Genomic DNA, 20,750 nt, shown 5'->3' on the forward strand with positions numbered 1-20,750 from the left:
AGCTCCCATAACCTACTGCGGCTAATGATCGCCTGATGGCCTTGGTGGAGACGTTTCTGGCATCTCCCCCATTGAAGTTAGTGGTGATTTGTGCCACTGTTGCTCTCTGATTGGGTGAAACAATGTGAGACAAACATTGACAGCCACGTTCATCCATTACCCTTTTCCGCCCACAGTGCTGTCCACAACGAGATGTTATTCTGGAAATGGTGTATTCCCGATACACTCTTGATACGGTAAAATAGGGATAGTGCAATTTCTGTGCCACCTCCACAATAGTGACCCATGCATCAGGAACCCACTATCATCCCCCTTTCAAAGTAGGTTAACTCACGTTTATCCATACTGACATCGAATTACCATCCATGTGAATGAAGTGATGCAGTGTACCTATATACCTGCGAAGTGATGGATTCATCCACTTGCAAGAGGGGTGACAGTGTTGCTTTCCCCAAGAACAAGGTATCCCATGAATTCTGTCCTTTCAGTGTATTTACATGTTCCATGATGACTCACAGCAGGCCTTGAAATCTCCACCATCTTGCTTTCTAGGCTGCTGCATATTGCAATAGCAGTAAATAAACTTGATGAATTTGATTTACTGATTAAATCATCAAATGCAGACACTGTGGGGATATCAGAGGCTGTGTCACTCAGACATAAGGGATGAAGAATTTGAATATCTGCAGAAAGGACATAGCATTGTTTCTTAATCAAAATCATTGATAAACATAACAATGGTCCCAACACCAACCCCTAGGGAACTCCACAGGTATTTCCATCCATGCTTGCTGCACTGCTGTCCATAATTCTGTTGCATTCCTGCGTGGAGGATCCAAAGCTCAAACGGACCATTAGTCCACGAAGAGCAGTGTCCATTGATTACCCTCTCTCTGTTTTTGATCCTGTTGCTCATAAAGGACTGCTATACAAATTGGACCAGGGTGGCATTAGGAGCAAGTTACTGCTTTTAATAAAGGGATGATTGAATGGGATAAGACAGAGTGGTTATTCATGGACATTGCTCTTCATAGATTGGTAGATTGCTCTTCAACAATGGGCCCAGCATTCAGTGCTGGGCCCATTGTTGTTTCTAAATTTATTACTGACAGGCTTAATGTTTAAGTTTACAGATGATACAAAGGTTGGTAGGATGGTTGATGACAGTAAGCTTTTGCAAGATTGAAAAAAAAAATTAGGCAGTGAGCTGAGAAATAGAAGCTGAAATTTAACATTGACAAATACAAGGTACTGCATATGGTAGCAGTAATCCCAGATTAATGTACCAACTGTGTGATACTACACACAGGGTAGTGGAAAATGAAAAAGACCGGGCTAATCGTATAGTCAGATATGAAGTTCTCTGAGCAATGTAGACATGCTGCTAGGACAGCTCATGGTGTATTAGCAATGGTATACAGAGTGTCTCAAAAATATTGGTACAAACGTTTAGGGGAGGTAGGTAACATCTAAAGGAAAATGAATCGCATAGGAACACATAATCGGAAACGTCACCGTAAGTCGGTACACAGCGCTGTTCATCAGTTACTCATTCAAGCAGTAGTCACCGCACGAAGAGCATGCATCAATATACGAACTGTGAGCTGGCAGACACGCACTTAGTGTATGGATTAGCAGATGGCAATGGACGAGCCACTCAACGAATTTATGGAGAACGCTTCCCAGACAGACATGTACCAGACCACCATTTGTTTGTGCGTGTGCATCAAAATTTGTGCGATTATGAGTCATTTAGAGATAACAGGAGTAATGTGGGCGGACCACGTTCGACGCAAACTCCCGCCATGGAAGAAAGTGTGTTGAATGCCGTCCAGAATAATCTTACTACCAGCACACGTGCCATTGCCTCTGCCTTAGGAGTGTCTCATTGCAGTGTACAGCGTGTCTGGCATGACGATTCCTTACACCCCTTTCATCTTCAAAGAGTTCAGTTACTGCTCCTCCAAGATCATCCTGCACGTGTGGCTTTTGCACAGTGGTTTCTCCAAGAAAGTGTTCAAGACTTGAATTTTCCAGCCTATGTTTTGGCCACGGATGAGGCTTATTTCACTCGGGAAGGCTTATTCAATCAGCACAATGCTCATGTGTGGGCTCACGACAACCCAACATTGTGCGCACCCATGCGGAACAACATCGCTTCACAATAAATGTGTGGGCAGGTATGGTCGGTGACGGCTTAGTCGGCCCATACCTGTTACCATCCCACATGAACTCTGCTAAATATCAGCTCTTTCTTGAACAAGTTCTACCAGGGTTACTTGACGATGTTCCAGCAAATGTGAGACGCAACATTTGGTTTAAACATGACGGGGTGCCCGCCCATTATGGAAGGTTTGTTCGTGACCATTTGAACAGGCGTTTTGGGCGTCGATGGATTGGCCGTGGTGGACCCATTGCCTGGCCCCCCCACGCTCACCTGATTTATCGAGCCTTGATTTCTTTCTGTGTGGGGTCCTCAAATCTATCGTGTATGAATCGCCTGTGGAGACAGAAATGGATCTCGTGGTGAGACTCGTCTGCGCTGCTGCTACTGTCAAAGAAACTCCAGGTGTTTCTTTGACAGTAGCGATGCATGCGTGACACTGACGCACCATGTCTGCCAATCCATGCTGCGTCAGTGTCACGCATGCATCGCGTATCATGGTGGAACCTTCGAGTATCTGTCGTAACATCATGAAATGCATCCATCTCGTACTCCATTGTTAATATTAATAAATGTTTGCCACTAATTACTGTCTTGTGTCATTTCTGCTTCTTGTGCCTCTGCTACTACTTTCCCATGATGTTTCTGGTTATGGGTTCCTATGCAATTCGCATTCCTTTAGATGTTACCTACCCCCCCCCCCTAAACGTTTGTACCAATGTTTTTGAGACACCCTGTACAGGAACTTTATATCACAAGGCAGTGGTTAGGCCACATCTTGAGTACTGCACACAGGTCTGGAAGATTCATTGTAGGAAGGATCTAGATCTGCTGGACAGATGTAGAGAAAAGCAATGAGATTGATTAAGGGAACAAAAGTGGTCTTACCAAGTAAGGCGTCAGTTCTGAAAATTGACGCAGACTAGGCATCTGCAAGATCTGATTGAAGTGTTTAACACTTTGAATGGATTGAGCAAGTTCAATGCTGCAGTGTTTTTCCTCTTGCTCAGACTACACATGAGGGAGCATAAATTCATATTGAGAAAGAAGGACTGCAGGATAGATGGTTGATTGTTGGAGCAAACTTCCATCTGTTGTGGAAGTGGGTAGTCTGAATAAATTCAAGGAAGAACTAGACAAATTATTGAAGGGGGATGGACCAGTGATGTGGGTGTGTTTTAATCACATATGCCACTAACGCCACTACTACTACTACTACTACTAATAATAATAAATAATTAAAAATTTAATCCTAGCTAACATTAAAACATGTATAATGAAAGCAGCAAATTAAGATCATGTTTTATTGTTTTTGCAATAAATCATGATCTGATTTTGCTGATAATAAGCAGTGGCTGTTTTTTTTTTTTTTTCAATACAAAAAGTGAGGATAATTTTGCACTACAGCACAGTTGTTATAAAATAATCCTGTTGAAACTTCCTGCAGTAACAAAGGCTTTCATTTATATGTACAGTAAACCCCCGCTATTCGCGGTCGCTGATTTAATATAACATGAAACCTAAAAAAATTTGAATTTTAAGGCGCCATGAACATTTTCTGCCATAAAAAAGCATGGGCGTGGCTAAAATATCTTTCCCGGTCAAAACAGCGCTCAGTGGGTGGGGGGAGAGGGGTGACAAAATCGCGAGTGTGGATGTTTCTTGCTAATGCTTGTTCAGTATGTGTTATGCGCTTGTCATGGAAGGTTTCGTCGTTTGCTTTTAATTAATTTATATGCTTATAAATTGAATAAATTTATCAATTTATAAATTGATATGCTTACAGAAACGATAAATCTACCGTTTTCAGTGTAAAACAGACTTTTTCGAGTGTGTTAACGGAAGAAAGTAACTTTATTACAGACAAGTTCTTTCTAACCCGTACAAAAATATGGCTACAAATAACAAGGGAAATGTGAAAAGATCAAAGAAGCTGATGACATTAGCGAATAAAATTGAGAAAAAAATTCTAATGGTGAAAGTGTCTCCTCAGTGGCAAAACATTATAAAATCAATGAGTCAACGGTACGATCAATCAAGAAATCGGAAGAAAAATCCGCCGTAGTGTCTGTGAAAACGCGCTAATTGCTTCAAAAATTTGCTCTAACTCGTGATGTTAAATTAGAAAAAATGGAAAAGGCTTCAAAATCTGTGGATAGAAGACCGAACTCAAAATAAAATTCCGTTAAATTCACTCATCATTCGTGAAAAGGCAAAACTCCTTTATTAACACTTTAGCAAAACTGGTGATAGCACTGGCGGGATAAGTTTTTTAGCTAGCAAAGACGCTGGTTTGAAAGATTTGTTTGAAATTGCTAATAAATATTACATTTAATATTAAATTGTTTCTTATTTTCATTTCGATGCCATATGCTTGCATCTCACTATGTACATAGTCATTATGAAGGTACATATAATACATACATAGACAAAATTTTAGACTAGTTTTTCTTATATATTTCATACTTTGGAACAGAACCCCTTTATTACTATGGGAGCCATAACTCAGTATTCGCGTTTTTGGTATTCGTGGCATTTCTCAGGAACGTAACCTCCGCGAATAGCGGGGGTTTACTTTAGTTGTATCAGGTTTTTACAATTTCCTAATCCTTTGCTATTTTCCATCTGCATGAATATTCTTCCCTATTCTGACTACTCCAAAACTGGCAATAAATCTCTGTTATCCAATTAACATCTTCTAGCCCTCACCTCAACAATTCCACAGTTTGGCTATAAATCCATTAACAGCCAAATTTTACATTCATTTGAAAGTATTGGTGACAAATTCCTCATAAAAGTCTGGAAAACTCCACAATTCATACAACATTCAAAAAGAATTTGATGAGTTTCAAACAAAGGCTTTCTAAACAGGACTCATACAGTTTGTCTTCTTGATAGTTGGGTTTTACTCTGGCCACTCACTGCATATGTTGGTAGATAGACCTTTTTTGCTGAACTTCTAAAGCTTCTAAAGTTCTTTCACTTACTTATTTCCTTCTGTAGGTGGAAAGATTCAATAAAAATGGCATTTGCTTATGATTTGTTAATAAGTAAATTTTTATATATACTCTGTATAGCTACTGCAGCCAGAGACATTTAAAACTTCTTTATAACTATTTTATTACAGCAAACATGCCAACACAACAGCTAGGCATAAGAAGTGCATTTTAGCATTCTCAAATGTTACTCCCACAACCATAGCCAGTAAAAAAAAAAGAACATCAACAGTACCACTAAATTACCTAAATAATTTTTTTAAAAAAAGTTGCACTTAGCATTTGTTTTCACCAAGCACTAGTTATACAATTAGTATAAGGAAAGGAAAATGATGCTAAGAAGCATGCTTCTAATAGCAACAGAAAAAAAAAAGAAGCCCACTCTACTTCATCCCTCCATTACCTCTAATAATTTGTCCAATCTTTCCAGAAATTTATTCAGACTACCCACTTCCACAAAATCACATGAAAGTTTATTCAACAATCAATCAATCACTCTGGCCGAAAGCACATTTTTGTACATCTATACTACAACCATCATTTTTCAATATAAGTTCATGTCTCATTTATATATGTTGTCTGAGAAAAAGTAAGGATGCTATCAGCATTTAGTTTACTCAATCCATCTAAAGCAATAAATGCTTCAATCAGGTCTCCTCACAGGTGCCTAGTTGCCAAGAACTGCAATTTATAAAACTGAAGTCTTTTGTTTAGCAAGGATACTTGTCCTTGACCAATCTTATTGCTCTTCCCTGTACCCACTGCAATGGATACACATCCTTCTTAAAATGAGACTTCCAGACCTGTATGCACACTCAAGATGCAGCCTAACCATTGCCTTACACAATGGGACAATCACCTTGTCATAACTCGCAAAATGCCCATATATATATATCATACATATGCCGCTATTGCAAATTTGCTAATCTATAATTAGCTGTGTATAAATGATGCAATTGCACTAAAATACACACACACACACATATATATATATATATATATATATATATATATATATATATATATATATATATATATATATATATATATATATATATATATATCATTGATAGAACCCCACAAGTTGTCGTAGCAGTCTGCATAGTTACTCCTAGGATTTTTTTCACTCTCCACCACCTTGAGTGTGGTACCACCCAATTAGCATGTTATTCTGAGATTACTGTTGACCAAATTAACAATGTTAAACCACAATTACCATTCTCTGCCCATCTCTCCAAGTTTTTCTAGGTCTTGTTGAAGTAGTATATATGCCTTGATTCCTGTCATTAACCATCCTACTGAAAATAAGGCAATAAACTTAGATAATAATCTTGATATGATTTCATCAATATCATTAATAAATATTGAAAACACTAAAGTACCCAGTATTGAATCCTGAGGGACTGCCACTCAACCATTCCTTTGTCTATAACAGTAACTTGTCCCCAATTTGTACAGCAGTCCTTCACATGGAACAATATCTAGAGTTTTATTGAAGTATATGAATCTAAGTATATGTCAAAATTACTTTTTTTGCACCTCGTTCCTTTGTTACTGTGTTATAATAGCTAATAATATTGGTCAGACATGATCTCCCCATAACATATCGATGCTGTGATTTCTGTACCCCTTCCAATGAATGATTACAGAAATAATATTCCTGTCAAGATGATCCTGCAATATTTCTTTAACCACTGATTCCATTATTTTTCCAAGAATAGAAGTCAAGCTCTTACAGCTCTGTAATTACTGACTTTTCCCTTTGATATCCCCTTTGAATAGGAGGGACATTTGCACATCTCCAATCTATACAGACTTCCCCTGAATCCAAGGATGCTCTCATAATTATGGCTAAAGGTTTGCTTAACTCTTTTGTTGCTTCTTTCAATATATTTGGACAGATTCCATCAGTCCCAGGTGCCTTATTTACTTTTTGCTTCAACAATTTCTTAGCAACTTTCTTCTCAATTAATCTATCCACAAAACCATTCAGCTCTATGTTGTAACTTTTCAGCTCTATGTTGTAACTATGTTGTGTACTCCTGGTGTTCTTATCTCTAAAGACTTCTTTGCAGTTGAATGTTGATGCAAAATATTTATTTAATTTCTCAGCAATCTGAACAGGATCATAATAGTTAACCATTCATATCTAGTGGACCAATGTAGTTAATTCCTTCTAATGTTAAACAAAGCAAAGCAAAAAATTATTCACATTCTTAGCTAAGCACTTCTCATAATCTATCTTAGCTTACTTAACCCCCATAACGACTTAACTGCAAATTAGGTTGTACTTACTGTATTCTGTCTCCTGACAATTATAACCAATCCATGTATTTTTATTCTTTGCCACTAATCTCAACAGTTTATCTGAATCCACTTAGGTCTAAACCTTGAGCAATATCTTAGTTGGTATAAAAAGCTTAGTAGCTTCTATGATTATTCCCTGAATGGCATTATCAACTTGCAGTTGATAATGCCATTGAAAGAATTTAAAAACTATCATCTTTTTGAATGTAATATACCTTCCCTTTACCCTTGACAGTAGTGATATCTTTAAGTCCTCACATTTAATTACTACACTTTAGCTGGAATTCACATCCAATTCAGTGCCTTGTTTAGAGTCACTGAAGGGTTGGAAATCACATGTAATGGATAAATCTGACTACTCTCATTGCACACAATATAATATCATCTTGATTGCATTAGGACCTTAGTACCACAAGGTATACGTGTTCGGTGAATTCCACTTTATATAGCGAAGAACAAAAGATGGCTGTCGACCCTCACAGAACTGCCTAAACCAATCCACTCCAACTACTCAGAAAACTCATGAATTTCCACAGGTTACAAAAACATTATAACATGCTGATTCTGTTTGGTTTAGATAATTATGAAATCCACATTTTTATGACTAACCACAGGTTGCCCATCTGCTCTCCAACATATCACCTGACTGACACTGTGGTGTAACCTGCTGATGAATGTGGTTTGAGATGTCATATTATTCTCAAAAATTGCCCTTCAAACAAGTATTACTTGAATCCATCTTACCTTACACACCAATTACCTTCTATCTTAAATCCTATTTATAATTATGGTTTTGATGATGATACCATGCTAACTCTTCTTTCTGGTCTGATAAATCTTGCACTATTAAGAATAATAAACATTTTCAACCACCACCACCACCAGTAATTTAAACATTAATCTCTGGTTCCAAATCCAATGGAGAATGAACAATAATAAAATTAAATAATAACAAAAAATGCAAATTAAACACAGATATTAATGTTTTACTTATACTTTAATACTATAGTATGTTTTACAATTAAAAAAAAGTGTTTAAATTTTTTTAAACACTGTTTAAACATTGTTTAATGGAAACAAACAAATAACATCTTTTTGGTTTGATACCAACAAGAATACATGAAATTATTAGACAGTTATAACTTCCTTTTTTACTAGGGATGCATTAAGTGAGATCATTCTTAAAAATACTCAGATTATCAAGATTCTGTTGTATTAAATGATTTCCCTAATAGCAAGCAAATATTTTTAAATGTCAGCAACTATAAACATATCTACCCAATACAAAAGGAATTTATGATTTACTTTTATGGTACATAAATCATATTTTTCCATTTGAACATAATAATAGGAATCATTTTATGCAATTAAGCTGTGCAGAAGCCATTGAATAATCACCAAGTGTGCTGATTATATCTGTACTCATAGACCATAATTAATTTTTGATTCCATGCAAGGAAATCTGAGAATGTTGTTGATCAATTGTACTATTCATTACATAAGTAGAACTCATATTATGAAGAAAGTTTGTTTATATTACTGATATAACCCCAGAGGAACATACCAACTGAGTGATAATACACTGAGGTGGTAGATAATGAAAAAGACCTGGGAGTAATTGTGCAGTCAGATATGAAGTTTTCTGAGCAATGAAGAAAGGCTGCCAGAGATATGAAGTTTTCTGAGCAATGAAGAAAGGCTGCCAGAGCAAGCAGGTCATGGGGTTTTGTCAATGATGTACAGGAATTTTGCTAGCAAGGAAAAGGTGATTATCCCTTTGTATAAAGTAATGGTCAGGCCATGCCTTGAGTACTGCATACAGGTCTGGAGGCCTCATTTTAGGAAGGATGTAGATTTGCTTGAGCATGTACGGAAAAGGGCAATAAGATTGGTGATGGGAATGAAGGGATCCTCTTACAAAGAGAGGCTTAAGTTCTGCAAATTGCAGCAGGTGGAAACTAGGCACCTGTGAGGTGATCTGATTGAGGTGTATAAGGCCTTGAATGGGTTCAGCATGCTGAATTCTGATGGGATTCTTCCCCCTACTCAGATTACAAACCTAAGGGGGCATAAATTCAAATTGAGGAAAGACAGTTGTAGAATAGATATGCAGAAATTTGCCTTTAGCCAGCGGGTGGCTAATTGCTGGAACAAACTTCCATCTATCATTGTGGAATTTGGTAGCTTAAATAAATTCAAGGAGGAACTGGACAAACTTTTAGAGGGAATGGTTGTGTAAATTTTTAAAAACATTTTTTTTTTTTTTTGCTGATGCTACATAAGCTCATACGCTTGCTTTCTTGCATTAAATGCCTCTATTAATATATAGAGATTAGCTATAGATGAAAGAAAACTATATTCACAAAAAAGCCCACTTTTTTTAAATTGAAAGATAACAGAAACAAATATAAAGTATCAACATTGTGATATGTCTTACCAGCACAAAATCGTGTTTCTAAGTTCAGTCTATAACCTGGAGGACACTGTACCCGAGACACGTGACCAGAATTCATACTATGACAATCGTAACTTCCATTTGTGTTCACACAAGTCTCATATTGATGGTTGCAATCATCGAGGCCTTCAGCACACTCATCAAGATCTAGAAGTAAATAAAATTACTTTATATTAACAAATCATTGATAAGAAGATAAAAGAAGGCCAAAGACAACTGCAAAAGATTTTTTTTTTACTTTTAGTTTGATATATAATTAGCCAATATTAGTTGACTGTTTTAGAAAAAATGTCTTGCACTGAAATTAATTAATCAACTAACTAGAATTGCTTTTATGCAGAAGACATGAAGGATAAAATAAAGATACAATAAATCCTTATTTTTAAGGATTAAGAGAGGGAACAAGTATTCATTATTAATGAATGTAAAATAAATCTAAAGGTTTTTTTTTTTTTTTTGTCATTTGCACCCCACACAATTGAAAATTAGCGTTCGCCACCACTCAGAGTGTAGTACCGCACAGCTAGCACATTGTTACTCTGGAGTTATTGCTACCCAATATGCAGTACTTTGCATTTGTCAATGTTCAACTTCAGTTGGAACTTCTCAGCCCATTTCTGCCCAAATTTTCTAGATCCTGTTGCAGTAGTATACTGTCATTGCTGTCGTTAACAACCCTGTCAACCTGTGTATCATCTGCAAACTTGGACTTTAAGCCTGATTTACCTTCATCAAAATCATTGATAAATATAGAAAATAACAATGATCCCAACACCAATCCCCAGGGAACTCCACTAATAGCAGTGTCCATTGATTACCCCTCTCTGTTTTCTCCCACTCAACAATCCCATTATGCATATGAGCAACTAGGCCTTAATGCCATACTGCTCCAATCTGTACAACAGACTTTCATGTGCAATGGATTAAAAGCCTTCCTGAAATCCAAGTATATGATATCACAATTACTTTTTGCAGTCAGTACCTTTGTGACCACATCATAGTATCCAATCAAATTGGTCAGACAAGGTTTCCCCTTAACAAACCCATTCTGTGTCTGAACTATAACTGCAGTCTTCTGTAATCAGTGACTCCATTATTTTCCCTGCGACATAAGTTAAACTAACAGGTCTGTAATTACTCATGTCACCATTTGATTACCCCTTTGTGAATTGGGGATACATTTGCACATCTTCAGTCCTTGAGGATCTTCCCTGAATCCAAGGATGCTCTCATAATTATGGCTATGGATTTGCTTAGTTCCTTTACTGCATCCCTTAATATAACTGGATAGATCCTATCCACCCCAGGTGCCTTTCTTATGTTTAACTTCAACAATTTCTCCTCCACTTTGCTTTCTGTTATTACAAAATCATTTAGCTCCCTGTTAAAGTTTGATAAACTTCTGGCCTCCACTTCCATACAGAATTCCTTATGTGTGAATGTAGATGCAAAATACTCATCCGGTTTGTCAGCTACCTGACAGTATCATCAACAATTGAAGCATCACTGCATCAGGTGGACCAATCTGATTTATCCCCATCCTTCTAGAGTTTACATAAGTAAAGAAGTCTTTGCTGTTTTTCTTTTCATTCTTTGCCAAAGATTTCTTAATATCTGCCTTTGCTTGCCTAACTCCTTTGTGACTCGATTACAGACTAGCTTATATCTACCATAGGCTGTCGCCTGATAATTTATATGTATCCATGTATTTTTTTTGTCTGCCACAAGTGTCATTAGTTCATCTGACATCCATTTAGGAAAATCCACCTTTAAGAAAGCAAAAACCCTTCCCTTTACACCTGGTGGTAGTTATATCTTTAAGTAAATCCCAATCAGTACACTGGTGGCCGTGAACCACTGCCACCTAGTGGTTCCTTTATCTGCAGATTCTTAATGCATAAATAATCAATGGTGATAATCAGATCAAGAGCCTTGCCTTTAAATTTAAGTAGTTACTTTGTATATGTATGCATTAGAAACACTAACATAAAGATAAACAATAAAAAACAAACTCTTATTTAACTTGACTTTATTGGTTGATACACAGTAGAAGAAAATTTACCATGTGCCTGGAAAAAGTTTATTCAGAGTTTGAGCTAAGAAGCTGTACTGGTGAATCTTCAGACTCGGTTTCCTTAAAAGCTCCTTAAACTTAGCCTTGCTTTTTACAGTATATGACAATTTGTTTTTTTTTCATATCATACTCCTCACAAATGCCATAAACAGACTCACCAGTTTCACTTCTGATCATTACCATTTGCATATGCTTTCACTTCTCACCAATTTTCATTAGGACCCTGATGATACACTGTAATTGGGGTTATGATAGAGAATGAGGGCACAGAAAAGCATCTAATGATATGATAGTGCATTCACAGTTTTCCCTACCTTATATGTACACTTAAGATACACTGGTGCCTGTGAAACTTTATCTGTTAAATCTGAAATCCCTTCAATTGAGGTTCATAAAATTGAGGGTTTACTGTACTGTCACTTGGATGGGTATGAAAAGAGGAAAGAGTTTGTAAGGTTAGTTCTTTTTGATCCACTAGAAGAATAAAAACAAGTTTTTAATATTTTAAAATTAGTTTTAAAAATTTTCTAAAAATATTCTTAAAAAATCATGAGAAAATAATGTGCTTCAAGATAAAAGAAGACATTTAATAAATCAAATGTTAAACATTAATAAAGTCAATTTTATGTTTCACAATATAATAACTAATTTTTGGAGTTATGATTATAACACTGCTTGAACTAATATCTTAATGATATTGTTTCTTATTACAGCATAATAACAGTATTTCTTATATAGTTGGGGAAGGACGTTACATGATTTTTGCATTAAGATTAATGCTATATTTAATACCACTCATATACCATGTGAAATTAATAATATAGTTTATTAAGCTATTCACCTAAACTACTATATATTAAGTTGACTTTCAGGTATCTTACCAATACCATCTTACCATCAGACCATGCTGTTGGGGAGTGGTATAAATTTTAATATATTACAATAACCAATATTATAATATACAGGGGTACACATATAGGAGAATCATACAGACATCTAAACTGCAGAATCAAAGAACACAAAAAGGTTGCACAATATGGAAGAGTTCTAAATCCGACACAGCCCTCCAAGCATTCCAATGTGGTGACACTTGAGGTTTCAACAACACAGAATCCTTTCTACAGACAGCCAATACAACAGAAGGAAGTTCAAAGAAGCCTTCTTCATAAAAATGTTTGGAGCCTTGGCAATCAATAAAACACAGGGAGTCGAATTCAACCAGCAATATTTCCATATTTTTGATAAGAAAATAGAAGAAATGAAAAACCAGGAAAAGAAAATAGGCTAGATGTCAGGAATTGTTTCACCCCCTCCAGACCGCCAGAATCAGCATGCATACTAACCTTGATGTCAAGAGTATGAGATCAAAGGTAGATAGAAAACGTCACACAATTCTATTGGCTATTGGACTTAATCATCCCTCACCTATAAATTAATTGCTGGCAGCACACCTTGCCCATCAGATTTCTGGGAGCATCGGCAAGAGGAGTCTGTCAGTAGATAAGAATTTAATCTCTTTGTATTTACCAATTATTTACCTAATTTAATATTTGGTTTCTATTGTAACAGTAATTCAGACTTAATACTTCAGAATTGTATATTTATAATTGTAATTGTAACATTAATTGTATAATATATTCAAATTTGGAACCCTTTCTATTTTCTGTTCCTCCAATAGCATGGTCTGATGATATGTATTTTCATAAACAATGACAAAACCCATTGTAAGATAGTTGAAACATCACCTTAATGTATAGTATTTTAGACGAATAGCTTAATAAACTATATTTCACATGGTATATGAGTGGTATTAAATATAGTAATAATCTTAATAGTATTTCTTACTAATATATGGAATTTTAAATATGTGCATTTATATGTATATAAGCCTAGTTTATCCGGCAACTCTGAGGACAGAGTTTCTGGGTGCACAAATTTGCCAGTTGGATGAATGTTATTCTGATGTTTGGGTTTGGGTTGGGTTTTTTGGTTTTATTGGCGCATCAGCTACTAAGGCTATAATGCGCCAGTGATGTTTGGTCATTCATGAATATTGTCTCTACACTCATCTCTTATTAGTCTTTTATAATTGTAACTGACAAGGACGGTATATGCTTTAGTAATTTAGTAATTTTTTGACAAGGGACAGAGGAGTTTAGTTCTGTTTTGTACTCTTATGAATTAAAGGAGCTGCCATCACATACATTTATTTTCTTTGAAAATAAATCTTTAATGATATCAGTTTATATAAAACTTAAGTGCTTTTATTAATCTATTGTTTTCTAAATTGAGAGAGAAGGTTTAATCCCTAGGTTGATACCCATTTTATGTTATGTTGGAAATAAAAAACCTGCAGAATAAATTTTTTTTTTTTATGGCTAACTGATCAATTATGGCAAATTATTCTCAGGTGTTTATTATGGCTGTATTTGTTAATGAAAATAAGAAATTTACAAAAAAAAAAAAAAAAAAATTGATTTTAAGTTTTATTTTTTTGAGAAAAAAACTGTTCAAATTATTTTTTGGATGTGAGATGGAGAAGGAATCAAAACAATAGAGTGATAACAGATAGCTAAGCCTTTACTGTATATATACAGGCTGGCAGCCATTATAAAACTACTCAAGTTTCAGCTAACTGCCAGTAGATACCAGGAAAGTGTATGCAGTAAAGAATAGGAAATTCTTGAACATACCATACCAGCGACATGTCAGAATTGCAAGAACATTTGTAATTCTGACATGTTGTCTGGTAGTTGCAAAGAAGCCTTACATGCTCTAAATTTGAAACATTTTGTGAGTTGCATAACAAGATTTGGAGATTGAGCAATGTTTTGTCATATGCTTTCCTTTCACATGGTATGACTGCTACAGAGACTGTGAGAAATATCAGGTTAACAGAAACAAGTATTTGAAAAAAATACTGCAATTTTCAAGTGGCACAGGCACATTAAAGGTCAAGAATCTGTGGCTGATGATTTGTGGCCTAAACAGCCAAAGATTTCCACCACTCCAGAGCAAATTGCAAAGGCCCAGGAGATTCTGGATGAAGACAGAAGAATCACAATCTATCAGCTAAATGTAGAATATCAAATGACAGTGCACACACAGTTATAGGAGAGCACCTTAAAATTTTGTGAATCAATGGTCACTGGATTTCACACCATTTGAGACACATGGCAAAGGATTTCTTATTGCATAGTGACTGGTGATCACACATGGATCAGTCGTTGTTATCCAGAAACATATCACAAAACGGTTCACACTTATAACACACAACTTAAGGCCACTTTTCAACTACAAGACAACATGTCAGAAGTTGCAATGTGTCAGCATATTCTTGAACATATACTCTCCTGCTATCTACTGGCAGTTTGCCAAAATTTGAGTGGCTGTATAGCAGTGGTGCAATTCTGTGAATTAAATGATCAACTTGTATGTGTAAATATATATATATATATTACTCTTCAAACAGTGATAGACAGTCTCAGTCAATATGTCATCTTGGAATCCTACTTGTAGCTAGAACCCATTTCATCAAATTTTAATCAGTCATATATATATCTGATTACACACACACACACACACACACACACACACACACACACACACACACACACACACACACACACACACACACACACACACACACACACACACACTCCAGCACCCTCAGGGATTGAGAAATACCATATTTTAGAGGGTGTGTGTGTGTGTGTATATATATATATATATATATATATATATATCAGAGCAGTTTTAGAGAAGCACATCTCAATAAATACGAAGCACTAAAAACTAAAGTTATTTACATCTATAAACATTTTTATTGACATTTATAATGACAATACTATGTTATCAGTTTATCAAACTGAACTGGTTAAGTTGAATTTGCTAAATGGAAACAAATGACAATAAAGCCCCAGCAAATGTCATGCACAAATTTTAAATGCATGCCTAGCACAGTATCAGAATATCAATGAAAAAATACTTTTGCATTGGAGAATAATAAAAAGTAACTTTCTTCTTAAGGAACAATTATAACAAGGTATGTGCAATCTTAATTTATGCAACATTTTGATTTTTTAATGTACTGTGGAGAAATTCAATCAAAGATTGCTACATTTTTGTTGCATTATAAATGTAGTAATCAGAAAAACAACACTAGGCCTTCTCTTCCATAGCATTAGCAGAGAAGCTAAGGGAGAGACTGTGAGCTGCATATTATTCATTTCCACAACTGCCAGGCTATATTGTCTAGTTATAACGGCAGCAGAAACCTTGTTTTTGCAAAATTTAACCTATTGTTTGTGCACACTAGTATGTAGCTGTTTAGAGATGAAATTAACCATAGATTTAATAAAGAAGAATTTTTGCAGCTGTACTTAGTGTGGGTACAGCTGGAAAAATGTATGCTTGAATAAATCTATGGATGGCATTTCCTTTCTCTTCATTGTTAGCTGTTCAAAAATAACATTAAAGTAATCACCAGTTCCAGCAAGTGCTGTATGATCAGCCACATAGCAGTAATTTGCAATAGCAAGTTTACGCTAAGTTATGAAGTTTACTGAATAAGGAATAGGACCAAAAGAGAGATATTCAAGGTTATAATATAACCTTGATTTTCTTTACCTATTATTTCTCTCTTATACTCCTTTACCTATACAGTGAAACTTCCCTTTAACGGACAGCCATGGGGAACGAAAATGTGTCCATTAGAGAGAAGTGTCCGCTAACAAGAAGTCTGAGGGAGAAAAAAAAGAAAGAAAAATCATTAAACGTTTAATGTAAAATTAAATTATATACAGATTTTGCACAATATTTTTGTAAATAATATACATACAATTGTGCTATGCATATTATGACTTTATCTTAAGAAAAATACCTACAGTAATCACTTATTTTCTTCTGCACCTTCTTCCGGCTGATAATTTTGTTTTCAACATTTGTTTGGAGTGAAGAAACCATCGAAAGTCCTTCAGTATCTTCTTCAGCGGTGAATAACATTTTTAAACGATTGATTTGTATGAGCGCTTCTATTTTCATCAGTGGTTCGTCATTAATATGTTCTTCGACAGAATGACTGCCTTCCATTTCTTCATCCTCATGAGGAACTTCTTGAAAAATATCAATGATAATGTTGTTGATATCTAGAGCACCATCTTCTGTAGTGAGGTTCGAGTCTATATCTTTGTAGCCAGGATCACTTGTAGCAGAAGTATCGTACATTATCAATAGATGTTGAAGTTCTTGTTCTTCTTGGTGCTCCACATTGCTGTTCACAACTTCAATTTTTGCGTTTGAGAAGCCAGACTTTACAAAACAGTTCACGACAGTTTGTTTTCTAATTTACTGAAGAGGCAATCCATTGAATTGCATCTAGGATTCTGAGTTTCTTTACAAGGTCACTCGCACATGTTACATCGTTCATGTTTGCAATGAGATGTCTTAAAACACTCTGCAGATGTGTTTGGTGGCAGAAAAACAATTTGAATGATACAATTCAATGTGCGGGTGAGATGCTGCATTATCCATGAAAAGAATAATTTTTCTGTTTTGACGAAATCATGTTTTAGTTAAAGTGTAACTTATCCATCCGCTCATGATATCTCGTGTCATTCACGTTTTTTTATTAGACTTCCAGTCAACATTCAAAAGATTCAACTTTATGCCCTTGAAACAACGAGGATTTTGTGGTTTCCCTATAACAAGATGTTGTTAAACATCTCCCAGCATATTTGTACACAATAGTATAGTCAAGCGTTCCTTAGAAATTTTTCCACCCTGGCACTTTTCGTTTTTTAGACTCATTGTTTTTTCAGGAAGAGCTTTAAAAAACAACCCTGTTTTGTCACAGTTGTAAATATCCTTAGCTTCAAATCACGACATAAATCTTCCAATTTGACGGTCCACTCTGTTACAACCCCAGTATTAACAGATCCACCTTCACCATTTACGGTTTTCCAAGAAATTTTATGCCGAGTTTTGAACTTGTCTAGCCATCCCACAGAAGCTTTGAACTCATTTACTCCCATAGATTTTGCAACCTCCAAAGCCTTTTCCCTAATAATGGGAATTTTAATGGGAAAGGCCTATTAATGGGAATTTTTTTAGCACGTGCACGACAAAACCACTCATACGTAACATTGTCAATTTGAAGTCCAACAGTTTTCGGGAATGATTTTTGAACCTGATCATTTACGTGTTGCCAAAATCGTTTGAGAAGTTCATTTTTTTCCTTTAGGATGTCGCTTAACTGCGTCTTCCCGATTTTGAATTTTGCAGCGAGATTGCAAACACTATTTTTTTGCCAATCATACACATTAATGAGTTCGACTTTATCTTTTAAAGTTAAATGTTTACGAGAAAACATTGTGCACTTCACACAACACTGAAAACTGAAACTCAAAAGACGAAAGGCCGACAAAATTCCTTCATTTTACCCTTCAAAAGACTGGTTCCTTTGAAGGAAAAAATGAAGTGACTTTCAGTGACTTTTTGAAAGCTAGGAGACAAGATCATCTGTCTCAGTAAACATTAATGTACTTTTGCAAGTGCTTATAAAAATTATTTTCATTTTCAATGCAAGTAATATAACTAGGATGGATTTATAATCCTGAATATTTTTACCCTCTGCATACATATATTATTTGGTTGGATTATCGTAGAACATACATGTAGAAGTAACTAAATCATCCATATGTCATGTCTATAAATTTCATGTATTCTATGGTCAGTGATCAGTTTGCTTGTTTAATGGGATAATACACGTTTTTTTCCATGAGAAGACAAATAAACAAATAAAATATTACAATGCATTTTGGAGTTGGGATTGATACAAATGTTATTAAACATGCCTTTTCATTAAAAAAAAAAAAAAAAAACATGCATGCATAACTTGCACTGGAAGAAGTATTTAGGTTTTCTGTAAAGTCAGTAGTCCCCAAAACATTTCCCTAACTTCTACATTCTTAGGATAAAATACCCTGATACATATTTGAAAACAGATCGGGGAATTGTTAGTTTGTTATTTGGTTTTTAGGAGCATTAGCAACTAAGGCCACATTGCTCCGGGGACATGCGGTGGTCATTCCTTGACCTTTCCGCATCCTCCGTATTTGGTGGACACGGGCTTGAACCCCGATCTAATCAAGAAGCATGTGCTGTGCACTGCTCCTCCTGCCCACCTAGCTACGGAGGTGCCTAGGTACCTCCGTAGCTAGGTGGGCAGGAGGATCAGATTCATTTAATGATCAGTTCTCTGATTCTCCTGCCTAGGTGGGCAGGAGAATCAGAGAACTGATCATTAAATGAAGTAAACTTTATTTAATGATCCTTTTCTTATGGGTAATGAAATGTGATAGGTAATAAAAAGTACAGAGTTTGTCACTTATCACTCATATAATGACATTGGTCATCAAATGAAAAATCTCATTGCCCTTCTCTGCATTTGTTCCAGTCATGGACTTCAAAGAATTCTAAAAAGGTATCTTCCAGATAGTTTGGCCTATCTCACAAAACACGCAAATCAGTCCACGAACATGTATTTGTTAGGCATAATAAATAATAAACCATTTGAACTGATATACTATAGCCAAAGTAGCTGATGTACCAATACCTGCATTCAACACGCCTCTCAGTTCTAACTATTGACATGCCTTTCAGTTCTCATATACCAAATAATTTTTATGCTAATACAGATATTTCTGGGTTATAATTTCATATCTAAACTACAAATGTACTAATGATTATTTCATGGATAATTCAAAAGCCTCACCTCTGCATTCATTAGGATTACCAGACAGGGGCATGAAACCAGGAGGGCAAGGCAATATACAGTGGTAAGCACCTTCCATGTTATAACACACTTGTAAGGGTGGTGTGCAGGTGTGCTGACCAGTTTTGCATTCATCAATATCTATTCAGAAAGAAAGATAAAAAATGAGAAGTAAAACAATCTGTTAATAGATAAGCCCTTCCCCCCATTCAGTTCTTCACTTCCATTCTACCCTGGAATCTAAATACAGTTATAACCTGTTTTTTCTATAGCAGAACACTTTCTACAACCTCAAATAAACATCATTATTGAATTTCTCCCTATTGCATTTTTATATATATATAGTATCATAGGTTACATTACATACATTAGTACTGGCAAAGAGTAGTGAATAACTGATAGACATACCTAATTAAATTTATGGAGTACCTACCATTAGGTAAGTTTATGTTAGACAGCATATTGATTATCACAGAAACAGAGAACTTCATCGTTGTTTTTCCTTCCAAATTTGGTGGTTGACCTCTGAAAAAGTCACCCAAATTATAGGTAAAAATAATTACCTGTAATGTGTCTTAATAATTATGTAACAAAAGACAGTTTGTATATTATCTTGTGCATTCTTTAACAATCTAACATAAATTTAACTAGATATGTCTATCAGTTATTCACTATTCTTTGTCAAAACTAATACATAAGATACAATATATTACATTATGTTCTTAATGTCCATATTGTCACAGCAATGGCAACATTCCATAATTCTGTAACAAAGTTAATAACTTATACCATACTATCTTTACCTATCTCTCTCTCTCTCTCTCTCTCACTCACTCACTCTCACACACACACACACACACACACAGTAGCACTCCTGCTACTTTGTGCATGTTTCTTTGCTGCTCTATTCTGGGGCATGATTTTTGTTTAAATACACTTCCAGAGTGATAAGAATAAGCTTAATAAATTATGTCCTATCA

General features: G+C 35.5%; 1 protein-coding gene across 1 annotated transcript in view; it reads right to left on the reverse strand.

Moving 5' to 3' along the window:
* LOC150076217 (uncharacterized) overlaps positions 1-20,750 on the reverse strand; it is a 385,004-nt gene that overhangs the window by 164,239 nt on the left and 200,015 nt on the right. Inside the window, exons 9-10 of the mRNA XM_090388025.1 lie at positions 19,771-19,911; positions 9,905-10,069 (exon numbers count right to left, since the gene is read on the reverse strand). Coding sequence (XP_090244151.1) covers positions 9,905-10,069; positions 19,771-19,911 — 306 coding nt within the window. The remainder of the gene's footprint in view (positions 1-9,904; positions 10,070-19,770; positions 19,912-20,750) is intronic.

This window comes from Mastigoproctus giganteus, chromosome 13, assembly GCF_048544385.1.
Source record: "Mastigoproctus giganteus isolate SK-2022 chromosome 13, ASM4854438v1, whole genome shotgun sequence".
In the NCBI taxonomy this organism is placed as follows: domain Eukaryota; kingdom Metazoa; phylum Arthropoda; class Arachnida; order Uropygi; family Thelyphonidae; genus Mastigoproctus; species Mastigoproctus giganteus.